Source organism: Petaurus breviceps, unplaced genomic scaffold, assembly GCF_028583685.1.
Source record: "Petaurus breviceps papuanus isolate PSGF00001 unplaced genomic scaffold, PetGlider_PUasm1.0 90294, whole genome shotgun sequence".
NCBI lineage: Eukaryota > Metazoa > Chordata > Mammalia > Diprotodontia > Petauridae > Petaurus > Petaurus breviceps.
Window position 1 is genome coordinate 1,196,106 of NW_027187208.1, and position 21,640 is coordinate 1,217,745.

Sequence of the window (21,640 nt, forward strand, 5' to 3'; positions counted from 1 at the left end):
CCTTTAACAAAGCAGATCCAAGAACCTGTGTGAGCAGGCACCCTGGGGACACTGGGGTGCTTGCTGCTACAAAAAGATTAAAATGAACTAAGTGTGTTAGGTGACAGAGATGACTTTCAGTGGAGGTATAGAAGAGTGGCCAGGGACTGATTAGGGAAAGCTTCTTTAAGATGATAGATATAACCATTTGTGAAACATGAGCACAACGTAATGAATGCACCTGAAGAAAGGGATTTTAACATGGAAAGATGGCAAGGGGGATGGGAAGACACATGCTAGTTATGGTGGAAAGTCAGAACAAAGGTCTTAGACTAGAGACAGGAGAGAGCAAGATAATACTTAGCACAATGTAGTTCAAATGTTTGAATGGGGATAGCATGAGACATAGGAATGGTGAATTAGAGCTGGTTTATGGCAGGCCTTGAATATTAGAATGAGGAGTTTATATTTTATGTAGCAGATGATGAGTAGTCACTGACATTTTTGAGTAGCACTGTGGAATTATCTCAGCAGTTCATTAGGAAAATTACATAGGCAGCAATGCAAAGGACAGGTTGGAGATGAATAGACAGGAGACCTGTTCGGAGGATTTTACAATAATCCAGTCAAGAGGATCTGACCTGGGCTAGGTGTAGTGGGAATAGAAAAGAAGGTGCAGATGGGAGAAACACCAAATGCCACAGATGTGCTGAGGATGAAGGCTGAAAAGACCACTAGATTTGGCAATGATGACACCGAGGAGCTTGAAGAGAGCAGTTTTGATAGCGTGGTGATGGGGAAGAGGAAAACCAAACTGATTGAACGTAGAGTTGGAAGAAAATCAGGAAATGCAAAGTTTAATTCAAGATTTCAAGCCTGGTTGATTGGGAGGTCAGTGATGCCATCAAATAGAAATAGAGACATTAGGAACAACAGATCTTGGGGAAAATTATTATGAGTACAGCTGGGGACATTTTGGATTTGAGATGCCCATAGGACATTTGGAAATATAGTGGGCCTGTTTAGTTGTGTCAGATGAGCAAGAGGAAAATTAAAGAAGAGACAAAACTGTTTCTGGAGTATATGAGGTAATATTAACAAAAAAATCATTTTATCAACTTATTTGGCTATTGTAAATAATAGTCATACTGTGAAGTTTGTAAAAGAAATGGTCTAAATTGGTCTAATTTCAGTATTGTTGTGTCTCAGGGAATAGGGAGGCCCAAGAAGAGGGGAGAGAGACAGGGAAGGCCACTTAGTGAAGCAGTCAGAATACATACATTTATTGATTAAGTTCACCATATTCTATGGTCTCAGTTCATGGGGCCCCAAAATAATTACGATAGTAATACCAAAGATCATTGATCACAGGTCACCATAACAGATATAATAATAATGAAAAAGTTTGAAATATTGTGAGAATTACCAAAATGTGACACAGATCCATGATCTAAGCACACATGATGTGAGCTGTTGGAAAAATGGTGCTGATAGACTTGCTCAGTGCAGGGTTGCCAAAAACCTTCAATTTGTGAAAACCTAATATCTTCAACACATGATAAAGTGAAGCAAAATAAAACAAGCTATGCCTGCATGTTCCAGGCACTGTGCTAAGTGCTTTATAATTATGATCTAATTCTATCCTCATAACAACCCTGGGAGGTAGATACTGTTATTGTTCTCATTTTACAGATGAGGAACCGAGGCATATAGACTTGTACAGAGGTTAAGTGACTTACCTAGAGTCATATAGCTAGCAGGTGTTTGAGGCTGGATTTGAAGCAAGATCTTCTGGCTCTGCAGTGGTTAGAGTGATGGGGCCTGAAGTTAGGAAGACCTGAGTCCCTGCCTCAGACACTTAAGATCTGTGTGACCCCAAGCAAGTCACTTAACTCTGTTTCTCATCTATAAAATAATCTGGAGAAGGAAATGGCAAATCACTCCATTATCTTTGCCAAGAAAACCCCAAACGGGATCAGGAAGAGTCAGACATGACTGAATAACAACTTCCTGACTTCAGGCCCAGCACTCTAACCACTACACCACCCAGCTACACCATTAACTTCCATTACATGCAAGGCACTGAAGTAGGCTCCTGGGATACAAAGAGAATATTGAAACAATTATTTCCTTCAAAAAACTTACATTCTACAAGGAGGAATAAAGCTTTTAAGTGCATACAAATGCCTACTAAAAAGCAGAGAGTGATGGGAGGAGTGTGTGTGTGTGTGTGTGTGTGTATGTGTGTGTAACACAAAGAGTCATAGGAATATTTGAGGAGGAAAAGAAAGAACATAGTTGAATCATGGAAAGCTACATGAAGGAGGTGACAATATAACTGAGACTTGAGGATAAGGATTCTGAAAGACAGAAATGATTCAGTTCATTCCAGGCATGGGGGACAGCTTGTGCAAATGTATGGACAGAGGTGGGAACATCTAGCAGTCCAGTTTGGCTGGGAAACACAGTATGTGAAAGGGTATAATGTGAAATATGACTGGGAAGGTAGGTGGTAGCCAGATTGTTAGGGGCTTCGAAATATCAGGCTGAGTGGTTTTAATGGTATTCTACCAACAATAAGACTTTTAAACAGTGGAAGGACATAGCTACCTTGTCCCTTAAGAAGATTACCTTGGCAACTGTGTGAAAGATGAATTTAAGTGCCTAAAGGTTTACAGAAACATATTCCTTACTTCCTAGAGCAAATATTATCTTTATTCTACACATTAGGAAACTGAGGTGCAGAGAGGTTAAAATGACTATCATGACACGAAGGGTCTGATGTTTGAAAGGTGCTGTCCTAAGCCTTGGAATACACAGGATAAAGGCAGCAAGCCTAGACAAACTCCAACCCAGGAAACTGGAGGGAAAGGGAGGAGGGGCTCAGTTTCTTCATTTGTAAGAGGAAGGTGTTCATTCACTAGATGATCTCCAAACTTCCTGCCAGCTCTAAATCTGGCATACTAAATTTGCCAAACCACTGTCAATGATCTTTGAATAATTGTGAGGAATTCCAAGACACCTCAGGACAGAGACAGATAACATTTATTCTGATTTTCCAAAAAAGGGAGAATCTTTAAATTATTGGCCAGTGACTTCATTTTCTGCTAAATTTCTAGAATCCATTATTAAAGGGATAGTTTACAAACCTCAGAAAGGGAAGTGGTGACTACCAAAGCCAGCATGGGTTCATCCAGAACAGCTCATGCCAGACTAATTTCATTTCCTTTTTTTGAAAGAGTTTTTAGACTGGTAGATGAGGAGAATATAATTAGGCATAGTGTAACTGGATTTTAAGAAGGCATCTGACAAAGCTTCTCATGACATCCTTCTGAAAGAACACTGGGAGATAAGGGCTAAGTAATAGTACAATTATAAACCTTTGGAGGCATCTGAACAACCAGACCCAAAGAATTGTGATTAATGATTGAGGTCAACTGGGATGGAGACTTCTAGAATTCTTCAGGATTGTTATTAATCGTGTCTTGTTTAACATTTTTACTGATTTAGATGAACAAATAGAGGGCATGCTTTATTAAATTTGTAGATATCATGGGAAACATTGCTAATATATACATATATGTAAACATCTATGCAATATAGACATTTTTATATATCTATACATATATCTATAGCTAAGGTAAAAATGAGGCAATGTGTGTATATTTACACATATGAATATATGTGTACACATTGAGTGTCTATGTATACACACATACACATGTATGTGCACATACCTGTGTTTGTGTGTATGTGTGCGTGCATGTGTGTGTGTGTAACCCAGATCAAAAAGAGACAATGTAGTTCAGTGAGAAAAACTGCTGGATTTGGAGTTAGAATATAGCTTCAAATCTCAGTTGACACTCCCTATGTGATCTTAGGCCAGTTCCTTAACCTCTCTGGGCCTCAGTTTCCTCATCTATATGAAGTTCTTGGATTAGATCAGGGTTCCTTAACCTAGTACCTATGAAGTTGTTTAAAAAAAAAATTAGATTCAATATAATTGATTGCCTTTGTAATAGTTTTTAGTTTATACATTTAAAAACCATTATTCTGAGAAAAGGTTGACAGGTTTCACTAGATAGCCAAAGGAGTCCATGACACACACAAAAAAGATTAAGAACCCCTGGAGTATCCTTTCCAGTTCTAACTCAATGATGACCTTAAGATTCTGATAGGGTAGAATGAAAGGCTAAAACTAATAAAATGTAATTTAATAAAGATAATTATAAGGGTCCTACAGGGGTTATTAAAAAATTAGCTGCCCAAGTATTGAATGGAGGAAGTATGACTGAAAAAAGTATACGTGAAAAACATACTTGGGTTTTAGTGGACAGCCAGCTCAATAGGAGTCAACAATGTGGTGCAATAGTCAATAAAGTTATTTCAATTCAATTCAACAAACATTTATTCTACAATCATAGACTCCAGAAATAGAAGCAGCATTCAGACTGAGGGAAATGATAGACATAGACCCTTTTATACTATGTTCTGGTTAGCTCATCTCTGTATTGTGTTCTGGGTGCCATGCTTTAGGAAGTAGAAGCAAGTTTTTATAGATTCAAAGGAGAAAGTGCCCCAGACTGGTGATTGGATTTAAAAGCTATGTATTTTGAGGATCAATTGAAGGAACTGGGGATGCTTAGTTAGAGAAGATTTTTAGGGGTGGGGAGAGCATGAACATAATCTTCAAATATTCAAAAGGTCAATGTATAGAAGGAGGGATTAGTGTTTTACTTTTCTTCAGAGGAAAGAAGCAATGGGTTGAAGTAATAGGGGCACATTTTAATTAGATATAAGGAAAATCTTCCTAACAATTGTCCAAAAATGGAATAGGTTGCCTTAGTTGTCCAACACTTAAGATTTACAAAAAGCTGGATGTTGACTTGCCTCAGAGATATTGAAGAGCAAGGTTATCATAATCTGGTAAAACTAGATTACCTTTGAGGTAGCTGTGTTCTGTAGTGCATAGAGTACTGACTCTGGAGTCAGGAAAAAACAAGCTCAAATCTTGTCTCAGATACTTCCCAGCTGCATGACCCTGGGCAAGTAACATTTGTCAGCCTCAGTTTCCTCAACTGTAAAATAAGAATTATAATAATACCACCAAACTCCCAGGATTGTTGTGAAGAGTAAATGAAATAATACTTGTAAAATGTCTGGCATGCAGCAGGTGCATAATAAATGCGCTTTCCTTCCTTTTTCAACTGAGATTCTGTGATTTCACAAAATGTGAGGTTGGAATTCTAGGGAGGTCTGTATTAGAAATATATTTAAGAGTCACCTACTTAAATTCAGTAATATAAGACATGAGGGTTATGAAATACCAGAGAGATAATGTAGAAAGAAGAGGGTAAAGGACAGAACATGAGGGTATATCCATGTTTAAGGAGGATTAGAAGCTGGAGACAATGCACAGTGTGATCAGGTAGAACTTGGGACCCGGTGTCAGAGGATATGGATGTGCATTAGTACTCTACCACCTTTGTGACTCTGGCCAAGTCACTTAGTCTCAGTTTCCTAATTTATAAAAGGAGGGGACTGAATTAGATGTCCTCTCAGGTTGCTTCCAGATCTAAATCTGTGACCTTTGCTAAGCTGGGAGATGAATCTGGAATGATACCAAACACAACTGAGAGGTTGAGGATGAAGATTTAAATGAAACAAAGCATTAGATTTGTTGGAAAGTTAATTTGCATATGCATTAATCTTTCCATTGTACCAAACCAAGGTTTCCATTCCAGTTCTTCTCTGTCCTTTTTCCTGCCTTTTTCTTCATGACAGTATTCAACAATTTCTTTTCAAAAACCAAAATCTGTGATTTTTCAATTTGCCTATATGGCCCCAGTCTCTCTGCTGACCTTCACATCTCCATCTGCCCTTCAGACATCTTGAACTGGATGTCAGTTGTTGCTGTTGTTGTTCAGTCATTTTTGTTTTTGCTTTTTGTAGGGGGCTAGGGCAATTGGGGTTATGTGACTTGCCCAAGGTCACACAGCTAGTTATTTTGTGTGTGTCTGAGGCTGAATTTGAACTCAGTTCCTCCTGACTCCAAGGCCAGTGCTCTATTCACTGCACCACCTATCGGCCTCTGTTCAGTCATTTTCAGTTGTATCAGATTCTTCGGGACTCTGGGTTTGAATTTTTTTGGGCAAAGATATTGGAGTGGTCTGCCATTTCCTTCTCTCATTTTACAGATGAGGAAACTGAGGCAAACAGGGTTAAATGACTTGCCCAGGAACACACAACTAGTAAGTGTCTAATGTCAGATTTGAACTAAAGAAGATGAGTCTTCCTGACTCCAGGCCCTGCACTCTATCCACTGCATCATCTAGCTGCCCTAAGATGTCTAGTAGACATTTAAATGCAGTATGTCCAAAATGGAACTCATTATCTTCCCCCTGAGCCCTCCACTCCTTCCTCCCTTATTTAACTCTAAAGGCCAACACCACCTTCTCATTCTCTCATGCTCACAACCTAAGAGGCATTTTGGACTCCAAACTTTTATCCCATCCCCAAAATCCAATCTGTTGCTAAGGCCTGTCAACTCCACCTTTGTATAGAATGCCCCTTTTCTCCTGTGACACTGCCAACCATCTAGTGCAGACCCTCATCACCTCACACCTGGACTATTGCATTAGCCTACAGATGGGTCTGCCTGCCTCAGGGCTCCCACCACAACAATCCACCTTCCATTCAGTCACTAAAATGCTTATCCTAAAGCCCAGGTACAATCATATCACTCCTACTTGATAAACTCCAAGATCAAATGCAAAATGGTGTTTGTCTCCTTCTACCTTTTCAGTCTTCTTACACCTTTTGTCTCAGTTACACTGGCCTCCCGGCTGTTCCAGGAACAAGACATTTCATCTCCGTTCTGGACATTTTCTCTGGCTGTTCATGTTTTGAACATTCTCCCTTCTCTGCCCTAACTACTGACCTCCCTGGATTCAAGTCCCAACTAAAATCCCATCTTCTATAGGTAGGCTTCCCCAACCTTCCTTAAATCCAGTACATCCCCACAATTAGTCATCTCTTCCTTATCCAGTACATAACTTACTTTTAATAGATATGTTTGCATGCCTTCCCCATCAGATTGTAAGCTCTTTGAGGGCAGGGACTGGGGTTTTTTTGTGTTGGTTTTTTTTTTTTTGGGGGGGGGGTCTCTTTCTGTATCTCCAGTGCCTGGCATAGTAGGTGCTTATTTATTTATTGACTTCATTGATTGACTTTTATAACTTTTCCAATCATCCAGTCCCTTCAGGGAGATGGCCTGGTCTCAAGTCTGGGGTTTGGTGGCCCATTTCACCATTTTAAGGTGTTCAACAGATCAGAAAGATTGGGGCAACACAGCTGTGAGGCTGTGGCATCAAGGCTGGCTTATTTCAGTGAAATAAATTATTCTTTTGGCTATAACTGGGCTGGAGATGGACATTTTAGGGAGCCAATTCCAACCAGAACAAATGAGACTTCAAAAGAAAAACTAAGTGGGAGAACCACCACATTTTAAGAAACGATGTCAAATGACAAAGTACTGGATGGGAGAAGAAATTAGGCTGCTAATCAGGAAATCCCCAGGAGGCCCAAATAGGAAACAAGGACTGGGGTCTGAGTGACAGATAAATGAACACATTACACAATAACCAAACATTACGAGTGATGGGAAAGAATGGGCTGGCCCCATTGGATCTTCCCTGGAGAATCGATATTCGGGACAGCTGGTACAAAGGCACAGAGGGAATGCCGAGCAGAGGGCGCAGTTAGAGAGCCGGTCAGTTTGGCTGGAATGTTAAGTATGTGAAGAGGAATGCCGTAAAAATAAATCTGGAGCCGTGGACTGCCGCCCCCTCCCCTTACAAGGGCTTCCAACTTCGAAGTCGAACGGCCTCAAATAACCCTATAACCCCGAAAGGTCTGGTCTCCCCGAACTAGCCCTTCGTTCCTTGGGCAGGCAGACTTAGAGGTAGATGCTGATGCCCGCGGCGCCCAGGCACGGAGCAGAGGCGCAGGCTGCTGCCCAGGGCGTGGCCTCTGGAAGAGGCATTTGGGGACCCAGGCCCTCAGCTGCCCGCCTCCTTCTGCGGGCGGGGCCCTGAAGGAGGAGGGAGGGAGGGTTGGTCAGGGCGTGGCGACTGGAGAAGTGGCAGCCCCTAAAGACCCCGGCCCCGCCCGTCTGAGTCACGGACCCCGGCCCTCCAGCTGCGCTCCCCGCCCCCGGCGGGAGGAGCCCAGGAGATCTCTGGGCAGAGCAGAAACGGGACGGGGCCAGATCAGAGCGAGCTCCAGCGCGGGCATCTCGAGGGGCCATGGGGGAGGGCGTGCCGGCGGCTGAAGCCGCGGAGCGCGGCCCAGTGCACGCGGTGACAGTGGTGACGCTACTGGAGAAGCTGTCCACCATGCTGGAGACGGTGCGGGAGCGCCAGGGCGGTCTGGCCCGGCGGCAGGGCGGCCTCACGGGCACCGTGCGCCGCATCCAGAGCGGCCTGGGCGCGCTCAGCCGCAGCCACGGGGACACCAGCAACACGCTGGCCCAGCTGCTGGACAAGGCCGAGCGCGTCAGCACGCACGCTGACGCCGCCCGCGAGCGCGCCATCCGCCGCGCGCTCCAGGTACAGCGGCTCGAGGCCAACCACGCGCTGCTGGTCGCCCGCGGCCAGCTGCACGTGCAGCTCTTCAAGGTCAGTGAGGGCCCAGGCGCAGGCCTCCTAACCTAGCCCCTCGGGGCACTCCTGGTCCCTTGGACCGCACCTACATTCCTGGGCGCTACTGTGCTACTTCAGGCCGCACCCATGCCTACGTCATCCGCCGACGCCACGCCCACAAGCCTTTGACCGAGTAGCTGCGCCCGCCTCTCGTGCCCCTCCCAGACCCAGACTGTAATTCCACGTTGGCAGGGACGCAGCTTGAGTGCTGGCAGGGACGTTAGGGGATTTCGAGGTCCAGCGCCCTCGTTTTAGAGATAAGGGAACAGCCCCAAAGAGAGGAAGGGCGTTAACCAGAGGCAGGCAGCTAGATAGTGGCATTGGTGAGACTAGAGCCCCCGTCTGGACTCCTTGCCTTAGTGCTTCTCCCTCCACACCAGAGGTTCTTCTTTACCTGGGGCTCCACAGACTGTCCATGGATGCATTTAAGAAGGCCCATGAACTTGGATGGGGGGAAAATTACATTGCATATTTGGTTTCTTTTATAATCCTATGTATTCTATGAGTTTTAAAAGATTGTCCTGAGAATGGGTTCATGGATCGCGCTGGAGTAACACGGGATCCATGCAAGAGTCCCTCTTTACAATGTTGTTCGTGTCTGTGGACTATGGCATCCCCTGACTTGTATGGGACATAACCCCCAACCCCTTCTTTCACATCCCCATGTGGAAAAAGTTATGGGCAGTATTATTCTTTCTTCTCTCTCAATAAGTATTCCTGGTTATTCTGCTGGGGGTAGCCTTCTACCCAGTACAAACCTCTGACTAATGTGAACTCAGACTTAATGGAATGACTTGGGAGGAACTTAATGACTTACGGGCACTAAGAGGACTTAATTCATAAGGCCTAGATTCCTGCTCAGAGTTAGCTCCAGTCATCTTTCCCTAGGGCTCTCCCACACCATTTTATCCAAGTCCGGGGCTGTAGAAGCAAGGGGTGTAGCCCATATTATGCCAGGAGTATTTCCTAGGCAGGAGTAAGGCTTGGGAGGGTTGCAAAGACCTGTTATTGAGTTGGCGGATAGCTCAAATGGGCAGAATTGCTTCTGGAAGTGACATCTTAATTATACCAAGTTGTTGCTGGGGAGATAACCATTCATTGTTCTTCCCTTTCAGGAGGAGGCAGAAATCCCAGCCAGAGCTTTTCAGAAGGAGCCAGAATCCACAGAGCTAGAAGAGAAGGAACTAGGACCAGAGGCTCCAGAAGAGCTGGAAGAAAGGGAGAGCTCAGATGAGGAGCCAGTGGAATCCCGGGCCAAGCGGCTTCGGCGTACTGGCCTTGAGAAGGTGCAAAGTCTTCGCAGGGCACTGTCCACCCGAAAGAGCAAGGGCCCTGCCCCACCTCCACCCACTCCTACCAAGCCTCCTCGACTGGGCCCTAGCCAGGGTGTTCAAAATCAGCCTGAGGCAGGGGTAGTGGTTGAAACAGAGCCAGGGTTGGAGCTAGAGCCACAGAGGAGTCCTGAGGCTGAGCCAGAGAGCCCTGAGGCCAGGGAAACTCTGATGCTTCAGGAGGAGGGTACTGCCTAGTGCTCCATCCTGTCTGCCCACTTCTCTGTGCCTTTATCTTTAATGGCACCATCAGTTGCTAAGCAACAGAGCCCAATTACCCATAGATCACCTTTACCTAAGCAAAGAAAGAACCCTACCTTTATCACTCACCTCACTCCCTCTCTTGCTCCCAAACTGAAACCTCCACTCCCAAACCCTCCAGTCCACCCCATTTTAAACCTCAGAGACCAACACTGTCACCCTCCCAAGTGTGCTCAAGATTAATAAACTTATTTCACTAACCACAGGTTTCATGTTATTGAGGAGTAATACTTCATAGAGCAAGGGACCACCCGGAACATATCAGAACAGTTTGTGATACCCTCTCCTGAAAATCTCTGCAGGCTTTTATCTCTCTCAAGTCCCTGGTGAGGAACTCCAAACCATCAGAGTGAAAGGATGGTAATAAGTTTTGTTCCTGAAAAGGGAGGATAGGGGAAACAACCAAGCAAGCTATGGGATAAGACCTGCTGAGGGAGTAGGATCATGGAACCATGTTAGAGTTGGAAGGCCCTGTAGAAGTCATCTAGAACATGTGCCCTCTGCCCCTCATTTTGCAGATGAGGATACTGAGGCCCAGAGGGGTTAAGTGACTTGCCCGAGGTAATAGAGGTAGATCTATGCTTTGAATCCAGGTCCTCAGACTCTCAAGTCCAGTGAGCTTTCCATTATGCCACACAGGTAAATAAGGAAAACGGAAATAATAGAAAACACAGGAAGAAAAACACTTGAAACATGGTAACTGTATCATCTGGTAGGTACCAACAGTAGAGGAAGGCTAGCAAATCAAGAAGATGTGGGATACATAATAATAACCGTGAAAGATAACTCTTATTTGACAATTATTTATTAACTGATTATGCTAAGCACTGGAGGAGATACAGAAAGACAGCCCTTGCCCTTATGGAGCTTTTGTTCTAGTAAGACAAACAGAGAGTACACAATATTATATGGTAAATGGATTAGAGAAATAGAAACAAAATACGATGTGAAGTCTGAGGGGGAAGGTCACTAATAAATGGGGGGAATCAGAAAAGGCTTCATGAAGGAGATGGCATCTAAGTTGGACTTGTATAGTAATTCAACAAATTAAGAAGGAGAGGGTGGGCATTCTAAGCACAGGAAACAGCAGGAACAAAGACTACAATGATCAGAGAACTTCAACCTGAAAGTCTTGAAGAGAAACATCACCTAAAAACATTGACCTTAGTTCTAATTACCTAGTCATCTTGGTGCACCACACATATTGGATGCGCACAATGGGTTAGTTTATTGCTATGCAAAAGGAAAGATTGGAAAGTGTCCCTAGAGAACAGAGGACAGAAATAAAGAATGAAGCCTATGTGGGACCATAGGGAAAGATTTTGGAAATGGTCCAAGGGAACAGAAGCAGTTGATGGGACCAGAAGTCTGGCAGGACAGGAGATGAAAGGAGCCAATTTCAAGATTTGAAGACATGCCTCCTAACTCTTTAGCACTCTTGCCATTACATCAAGCTGTTTTTAGAAAACAACTCCCAAACTAGCAAGGATGGTGAAATTTCTGGATTTCTCTGGGGAAGAGTTTAGAAGGTCCTCAAGTAATTTTAAGTTGAGAGCAACTAAGGTCAGGAGATAGAATTTGTGATTCTGACATTGCCCTACTTATGGTAGCTCATCGATAAAATTGGGTATGGAGGCAGAGTGAGAGGGTGCTATTGATCATAGTATTTTCCCCATCCCTAATAATCTCCCAGCAGACTTCCAATCCCAGAAGACATTTCCCCACCCTAAAAGCTAGCTGACCTTGAGAAAGGTTAAATAAGATTCATGAGATCCCTGAGCATAAGTGGAGGTTTAGTGTGCAGATTTTGTTTCAGACTGTTCCAACTCAACTGAAATCTAATATCTTCTAGCCCCACCTAAGAGGCTTGTCCTTACAAAACCACAAAATTCCAATGATGGATAGGAGTTAGCTAGACCAGTGTGTTCTAACTCAAACTATGCTGTGGATAAGGAAAAAAAAATTAAGTATTCTACCAGAGACCTCATCTGCCCTTTCAGCTCTGTTTGTGTTCAGTGACAACAGAGAACTATATTTAATTACAATGGGTTTCCTGCTTAATTCTGTAAGAAGTAGGATGGTGTGGTGGAGAACATGTTGGAATCAGGATCAGAAGATGTGGGTTAAAATCCTAGCTTTGCTACTTCCTGTGGGATGGATTAATGGATGTATTGTTGGGGTCTACCCTGGGCAGACCACAATCTGAGCTGTGTATTCAGCTCTGTCCATCACATTTTAGGCAAGACTTGACAAGCTGAAGTGCCCAGGACAATGAAGAGATGGGACACTATTCCATACAGTGGTTGACTAAAGGCAGTCAACAAGCCTTATTAAGTGTTTTTTATATGTGAGGTACTGTAGTCAGCACTAGGAATGCAAATATGAGCAAAAAGACAGTATCTGTCCTCAGAACTTACATTCTAATAGTGGAAGATGTGGGGATGGAGGAAGGGAAGAAAGAGGAGAGAGGGGCACTGGAGAGAATGTGCCAGAGAGTCAACTCTGCAGTCTAGAGAGGAATGGCTTGTCTTGGCTTCCTCCTTCCAATGTAAGTTCTGAGAAGAACCAAAAAATCAGAGAGAGAGGCCACAGGGGTGGACAGTACTTTTTTTTTTTGCTCTTTGGAGGGGGGAAGGTAAGGCAATTGGGGGTTAAGTGACTTGCCCAAGGTCACATGGCTAGTTTTGTGTTAAGTGTCTGAGGCTGGATTTGAACTCAGATCCTCCTGACTCCAGGGCCGGTGCTCTATTCACTGAGCCTCCTAGCAGCCCCAATTATTTTTATTTATTTATTTTTATTTTTGTGGACGGTACTTTCAAGGTGTGAAGTCCAGAGGTAAAAAAACTTTCAGGACTATTCAGATTGGAGAAAAGATTGGGGATGGGGGGAAGACATGAAACCTGTCTTCATACATTTAAAGGAATGTCATGGAATAGTAATTTGACTTTTTTTTTTGCTTGACCTCAGAAGGCAGAGATAGGGGCAATGGGTGGAATTCACAAATAGGTTGATTTTTAGCTTGAAGGAAGGAAAACTTCTTAACCATTAGACCTGTCCACAAGTGCAATGAAGGGGTGGGGCAGTGAAGGAATTGACCTTGGTTTTGGAGACAGAAGAATTAGGTTCAGATACTGGCTCTAACTGTTTACTGCCTATGTGACCTTGGGTGATTTGCTGTCCTTGCTGGGCCTCAATTTCCCCATCTGTAAAATGAAGGTGCTAGATAAGATAGCCCCTCAGATCCCCTTCATCTCTAAATCTATGATCCTGTGATCCTTTCCAGCCTCGGAAGAGAAGGGAGCATCAGGGAACTTGAACCCAAGGGATCCCCTTAACCTCAAATGCTTCTCAAAAACTATCCTAGAATTCTTCAGTGAGGTCTGTTCCAGTTGGGTTTCAGAGCTCTGAGTTCATTGGATCTCTGGATCTCAGAAAGAAAGATCTGGAAACGGAAGATATAGTTGTTACAGCAAACACAGATTTCTTTCTAGCAGCCGTTAGCCAATCCAGACTGTTCAGTAGAAACTTCCTTCTTATATGGGGCAAGAGGGAGACAGTCCTGACTTCCATTGTTTCTGGTCCCCAACCACTCAAGTCCGTTAGTATCTTTGGCAGAGAAATATTCTTATGCAATGGAACTTCTCTTGAGTCAGAGTTGTCCTTAGGCTTGGGCTCTATTTTCTACAGCAGGGATTCTTAACCTTTTTTGTGTCCTGGGCCGCTTGGGCAGTCTGGTGAAGCCTATGACCCCCTTCTCAGAATAGTGCTTTTAAATACATAAGATAAAATATAGAGAATTAAGCAGGAAACCAATTATAATTAAATAGTTATCAAAATATTTTTTAAAACAATAATGTTGGAATATAGTTATCAAAATATTAAAAGGTCTAATTTCACAATACACCTGAGCCCTGGGTTAAGAATCCCTGTTCTACAGGGTGGAGCTGGGAACATGACAGGCTTTTAACATAAAATTGTGGGGGATGGATAAGCACTATGCTGAGGGTTGGGTTCTATTTTAGGAAGGGTGTGCATGCAATGATAGGCTTGTCCTATCTCAAAACCATCCCAGAAGGTACAGCTGGGTCCATAAGAAGATTTTCCTACAACCTAGTTTAGCAGTAATCCTAAATTTTTTCTCACACAGGGTTCTTTTTTCAAGGTTGCCTCCCCTTGTTCCGGGAAAAGAGTTTAGGTTCCAATTCGGACTGAGACCTGAGAAAGACCTTAAATTAGAAAGGCCAAAGTCACCCACTGCATCTCAGTAATTCCCAGTCATCTTGACCTTTATCTTGCTCCTGGATTTCGATGACTGGATGAGAGAGTGAGGCTGGTGACTTTGCCCACCTCTGCCTCACTTAAATCCAATTCATGTGCAAGTCAGGATGTGACCCTCAAGATACCATTGATCCTCTTCAAGAACAAAGGATGAACAATAATAACTCTGGAAAAATTGCTAAGAAGCTTAGCCTTTCAAATTACTAATCAATAGCTTAATTAAAAAATATAATTCATAGAGTGATTCTCTGGACTTCTGAGTTTCTCTATAACTGTTCTGGGGATGAAGGGACACAGGGCAGCCCCTGCATTTTAGGAACATCTGTTCACCTAATAAGCACCATGACTTAAAGGCTCAAGATTTTCCCTTCAGTTTTCCTTGCTTCTTGCTCAGAGGCAGCTAGGTGGTGAAATGAATAGAGCCCTGGACCTAGGGTCAGAAAGATCTGAGTTCAAATCAGACTTCAGATGCTTACTAGTTGTGTGACCTTGGGCAAGTTATTTAACCTCTTGGGGAGGTTAATGGGGGATAATAATAGTACCCTCCTCCTTAGTCATTGTGAGGACCAAATGAGATAATTTTCATAAGGGCTTAGCACAGTACCTGGAACATCATTATCACTTTAGAAGTGCTATTATGATAAAAATAATAATTATTATTATCCTTGTTTCTGAACATTCTTTCTCAAAACTTATCTTTTCCTTTCTCATTCAGAGCTTTTCTCAAATTCTTCTTTCTGGAGTCTACCCAGAGAAGGTCTGGGGGAAGATCACACCACCCCCAAACACCTGTTTCTAACAACTGCCTCTCCCCAAAACAAGTCTCCAAAAAAAGAAATAGAAAAGAAGGGAAGGGCAGAAAAATTCAACACTCCCTATACCACTTTACATGCGTAGGCACGGTGATGAGCACTTCTGTGATATTTGTAGGCTTGCTTTAACGCACACATGATATCTGTGCTACATTACATGAGTCATGGATGTCCCCACATGGCTAATAGAAAATGGAGATCAAACTTTTCTATGTAAGAATCTGGAAACTCTGAGAAAACTCTGAGGATATTGGCCTCCATTGAGGGTTTCATAAAAAAAAAAACCCAACAACTCATTAAGTTAAGACATTAAGTTAAATAACTCATTAAGGCAGTTAAGCTCTTGCCATTCAGGAGCTTAGTCTTTACAACAAGCCTGTAAAGTATGTGCTGCAGATATAATTATTCCTGTTTTACAGATGTGGAAACTGAAGCTCATAAAAATTAAGTCAATTGTGCATGATCACCTAGAGCTAGTGAAGGAAGAAAGGAGGGAAACAAACCTTTAAGCCCCTGTTATGTGCTGGGGACTCTACACTATTTTCTCATTTGATCCTCACAACCCCCCTCTGGGATAGGTACTATCATCACCGCCATTTTACAGTTGAAAAAGCTAAGGCATATAGAGGTGAAGTGTCTTGCCCTGGGTTGCACAGCTAGGAAGTGTCTGTGGCTAGATTTGACTTCAGGTCTCAGTGTCAGGCCCAGTGCATACAGCTGCTCCAGTGAGTTCCAAAGGCAGGAGTCAAACCTCTGTCTCTCTTGACTCTGAGTCAAGATTTTTCTGCCAGCCCATGATTCCTGGCACAGTGGATAGAATGCCACACTTGGAATCAAGAAGATTTATCCTCCTGAGTTCAAATATAGCCTCAGATACCTACTAGCTGTGCGACCCTGGGCAAGTCACTTAACCTTGTTTGCCTCAGTTTCCTCATCTGTATAATGAGCTGGAGAAGGAAATGGCAAACCACTCCAGTATCTTTGCCAGGAAAACCCTAGATGGGGTTTTGGAGAGTTGGAAAGAACTGAAATAGCTGAACAACAAAAATGCTGCCTCCGAGGCTTTGGGACGCCAGTGTTTGAGCTCACCTGCCACTCTGGGTCACCTTCATTCTATTGACTGTAGAAAGAAGGAGAGATGAAATGATAATTGCTCATGTATTTTTTGTGAACCATAGCAAGCAATATGGAGTTGTAATTTTTATTTGTGAGGGACGTAGTCAGAGAACTCTTAATGCAGGGCTTTTTATCCCTATTTTGTGTCATATATCCTTTTGGCATCCTGGGAGAGCCTAGGGACCCCTTTTCAGAAAAAATATTTTTAATTGCAGGAAATAAAAATACGTAGGACTAGAAAGGAAACCGTTTGTGTTGCAATATAGTTATCCAAAATACTAAAAAAAAGTTTATGTGTCCCAGGTTAAGAACCCGTGGGTGGTATGAAGTATGTTAAGGAGAAGCTTCTTCCTCAGGAAGAAGGGTGGTCTTGGGAGAAAGGAGAAAGTTGCTATCATTCATCCAGTTTGGGTGGGTACCCAGAGTGGTAAAGTGACTTGCCCAATTTCTTAGTGGTAGAACTGAGATTCAAACTCAGATCCTGTGACTCCAAGTTCACTCTTTGCACTGTGTTACTGTGCCTTCCTGTCACTATTACTCTGCCTTGCTTCATGGAACCTTATGAGGAAACTAGTGATGCTTTGGCCCTCTGGACACCAGGTCCCTTACATCAAGGCCCAAGGCCTAGGGCAACAGATCTGACTGGAAGCTGAGGTCATGTTCCATGGGTGATATGCTTTCTGAGTGTGTGTAATCCCCATATCCATCCTGGAATAAGTCAGAGAAATCTGACTCTGAGTATATATGGATTGTCAACTGGACCAAACCGACCTCTAACCTGTGGATGGCCAGAGCTGAACAGAGAAGGCTAGAGACAGAACAGTCAGGAATCAAACAGAAGTTTAATTTCAAAATGAAGGAAATGGCTCACAAGCAAGGACACATGTGCTGGGGCCTCACCCCTAATGGAGGGACCTGCTTTAGTGTGGCCAAATCTCAATATTTATACCAATGACATGCAGTGAGCTGTAGCCTGACAAGGAGGGGTAACAGCCACAATGAGACAAGTTTGATTCACAGCAGGGCTTCATGACTGGAACATGGGTACTTGTATGAGATTGTCCTGTGCTTGTCCAAGCTCAGAGAACTCCTGGTGCTGCTCAAAGCAATACAATAATGATGTGACTTTGTCAGAGGGTGAGATCGTTCAGAGGGTGAACACAAAGGATTGTTGTTATGTCAAGCTCAGGGCACAGCTTTCTTGCTGGACCTTAGCTCTGGAGAACAGAATATCTCCTAATATCTTGACAGGATTCAGTCATGCCTTTAGGTGCCTCATACTCCAGTGTTTATGATCTCCAATACTCATCCTGACCTCCTTGTTACCTTTATACTCGTAAACACTGATCTTTGGAGAGAGAAAGGGCTAATACAATCTTCTAACATCATAGGACCAGGGATGACTAGACTAAACTGGTGGCTAGCAAATAGAGTATCTGTCAGTTGACATGAAAAGCCCCTCCCCCTGCCACCTCCCAGTGATCTCTTATCCCCGTTCCATTCAGCCTTACTCTTTTCAGCTTTATATCTATTTCGACCCTGCCTTTCTATTTTGTCCTCCAGATGCTCTTTATTTCATTAACAAGTTTCCCTTCATTTTACACCTCTTCCTTTCACTCTTTCAGTCACATATACTTGACTCCTTCCAGAAAGTACTGTATACTTTGCCACTGTCTCTGATACTGAATGACCCTTCTACTGGACTCTCTAACCCATTGGGTATAAAGACAGAGAAGATAACTTCCTTGCTTCTCACTACCCTCCAGACCTTCCCTTTATAGCTGTAGTGCCAATGCAATATTCACAGTGCTTACGGCGATTGTAAATACGCCAGCATAGGTCTCAAGCACAAAATATAACAGACTCTCCATATAGAATACAGAAGCAAAACATTTATTCTGACACCAGAAAACCAAATCCCAACATCAGGAAACTGAATCCATCATAGCAACATAAAAGTTAACACACTGCCATGCAACAGAGAGCTATAGCATCCTTTAGGCTTCCCACAGGCCTAGTTGTCTCCCTGGGTGTATCTTCTCTCTCCCACCATCTAACTGCTCTGACTCCCAGGTTCCTCTGGGTCCTGCTCCACCCATTATCAAACTTATCCCACCACAGGCTCAATGTGATTACATGAAGCCTATTGAGGGCAAGGAAGATCTTCAAATTCCCTTAGGCTTATTAAGGGGCAGGGAAAATTTTCAAATTCCCATTCCCATTACAATAGCCATCACTCAGCAATCCCTCTTCCTTTGAAGTTCATTCTATCACTTATATCACCCATTTCTGATCCTTATTGCTTTAAATCATCGACCTATATCTCCTCCTCCTTTCTCAAGGAGTTCAGTATCTGATTCATAGTGCTTCCTTGCAACTCAATCCCTAATCTTCTACTTGGGTTCCTTGATATATACACTGATGCCTCTTCGAACACTCTGGACTCCCTGGTTATCAACGTCCTTAACTCCCAGGATCATCTCAGCTACTCACATGGATGGTCATACCTCATATCTCGTCATCACACATAAATCAACTATCTCCATAATTCTGAACTCTAAAATTACTGTCTCTGCTTAAAACCTTCCATCCTTTTCATTTATCCCTATGCCAAATTCCTCCTCAACCTATTCACTGTCATGGCGACTTCCAACCCCTCCATCCTTGCCTGTTCTCCTACTTCATCATTCAGCTTTGGTCTCACTTCTTTCCCCTCCACAGCTTCAAGATTCTAGGACTTAGAACTGTGAGGGACTTTAGGATTTAATTTGCTAAATTAATTCCTTTTGTTAGTTAACTCTGGCCCAGAGAGGTCATACAGGTAGTAAATAGAAGAGGCAGCCAAACTTAAGCTCACTGATGCCAAATCAGTTTGTCCCATATATCATCAATGAGTTCAACTCCATGCCTTTTTTCAACTCCTGGATCCTTAGCCCTCTTGACCTACTGCTGTCTAACTGAAATTTCAGGTTGCTCTTAATATCTGCCTTCTCCATTCCTCCTTCTATGTTGCCAGATCCCCCTGAAGAATTTCACAGGATTGTATTGACAGCATCAGCTACAAATTTCACTATTTAATCTTGGTTTTTATTGTTGTACTGAAGTCTTTGTATACTTCCTGATTGATTTTCTATTATGTTCCTAGAAATAGATATTCCAAACATTGTCTTTTCTGAATTCAACCATTAACAGGATTTTATTGAGTCAGTCTCTAACCTGAGAATACAGCAGACCAGAAACAAAGAGGCAATAATCAGGTAGCTGTTTAATTAATAGTTTTGTTATGAGGAACAGATTTGCAATCAGGAATTCTCCTGATCAGAATTCCATCTTGCTTAAGTGAAGGCAGAGATTATAGACATAAATCACAGGGGGAAGAGGTGGACTGCAAATAGTCATTTCCCAGGGTTTGAGTGGTTTACAACAATTTGATTATTTCAGATTTGGGGGTCATCCCCACAGGGTACATAACCAGAGTTCTGTGAGGGGAATAGATTCTATAATCTTTGATTTGCTTCACTTAAGGTATACAGGCACAAGAATATAGTATTTGTGGGAGAGTTGTCAAGGGTTTGACTGATCATTTCAAGCTACATTGTAAGTCTGACAAGCTAGAAAAGTCAATTTGAGAAATCTAAATTATTAGTATATTTATTATACGTATCATATAGATAATTATGAAAATCACAATTCCCTTCACACAACCAAATAGTTTGTAACAGAGCCTGAGATTTGAATTAAAGTTCTGTACCTACCAATACAGTTCCCTTTCCAATTCACAATGGCTACTAATCACATAAAACAAGAAATACACATGAATATAGCATATCAAACTGTTCAGAGATTAAGAAAGGAAGCTTAGATCCAAAGGATTTTGTCTTTGTTTTAATCTTTGCATTTACCTTAGTGGAATGTATGGGGTCTTCAGAGAGGACTAGTACCAATGGTGAGAGGGCTTTTTAGGGGCTGTTCATCTACCTTTGGTATCCATCTGTCATTCAACTCTCACCTGTGGTTCCAAGAAGCTGTAGCATGCGCAGCAGTCACATCCCAGAAAAATTGTCTCTGCAGACAGGACAAACCAGGTCGAGAGTAACTGGCTTCAAAACCATCAGTGAGTTAAAGGGATGTCTACCTTGAGCATGGGAAGACTTCCCTCTGATAAGAACAATTTGTTCCAACAGTCATGAAGATGGTCAAGGTCATCTGTTGCATCCTGAACCATCATCGATTGTCTTGATTTTTGCCTTGCCCCTGGACTTTGATGACTCAGGAAGAGACAGTGAGGCTGACCACTTTGTGCAACTCTGCCTCACTTAAATCCAATTCATGTTCAAGTCAAAACATCACAGGTAGTGTCATTGGTCCTCTTTGAAAATGAAGGAGGAACAACAGCAACAACAATTCTACCTCCACACCGTCCCTTGCATTCATTTCCTTCTCTCTTCTCACATGTTCACCATCCTGGTTTAGGCCCTTATCACTTCTCACCTCTACTGTAGCAAGTCAGTCCTTTGTAGCCTTCCCTAGGGAGATAGGCACAGCAGGAAAGGGAAGGTGCACACTCAGATGGTAAAGACTGAATTAGTAAAAGATAAGCATTTATTAAGAACATACTCTGAGCTTGGCACTGTGATAAACTGGGGGTACAAAGAGAGGTAGAAGACAGACCCTACCCTCCAGGAGCTCAAAGTCCAATGGAGGAGAGACAACAAGCAAACAAATATACACACAAGTTATCTACAGGATAAATAGGACATTATTAACAGAGGAAAGCACTAGAATTAAGAGAAATTGGTAAAGGCTTTTTATAGAAGATGGGATTTTAGTTGGAGATTGAAGGAAGCCAGGGAAGTCAGGAGGCAGATATGAGGAGGAAGGGATATGGAGTGGAGAGAGGGGCATGGTACCAGTCTTTGAAAGTAATAGGGAAGGGGGCGCCTAGGTGGCACAGTGAATAGAGCATTGGCCCTGGAGTCAAGAGGACCTGAGTTCAAATCTGATCTCAGACACTTGACACACTTACTCACCATGTGACCTTGGGCAAGTCACTTAACCCCAATTGCCTTGCTGTAGCAGCAAGCACCCCAAGTGTCCTCAGGGTTTGCAGCTACCACAGGTTCTTGGATCTGCTTTGTTAAAGGAAAGCAACTCAAAATGG

The 21,640-nt window shown here is 43.0% G+C and overlaps 2 protein-coding genes across 4 annotated transcripts in view; one reads left to right on the forward strand and one right to left on the reverse strand.

The window, feature by feature from the left end:
- Positions 1-21,640, reverse strand: part of ILK (integrin linked kinase) — a 491,171-nt gene that overhangs the window by 446,358 nt on the left and 23,173 nt on the right. The window lies entirely within an intron of this gene.
- CAVIN3 (caveolae associated protein 3) lies at positions 8,163-10,474 on the forward strand. The gene is made up of 2 exons (XM_069107854.1): positions 8,163-8,657; positions 9,797-10,474. The coding sequence occupies exons 1-2, from the start codon at positions 8,286-8,288 to the stop codon at positions 10,208-10,210; spliced, it is 786 nt and encodes a 261-aa protein (XP_068963955.1). The 5' UTR covers positions 8,163-8,285; the 3' UTR covers positions 10,211-10,474.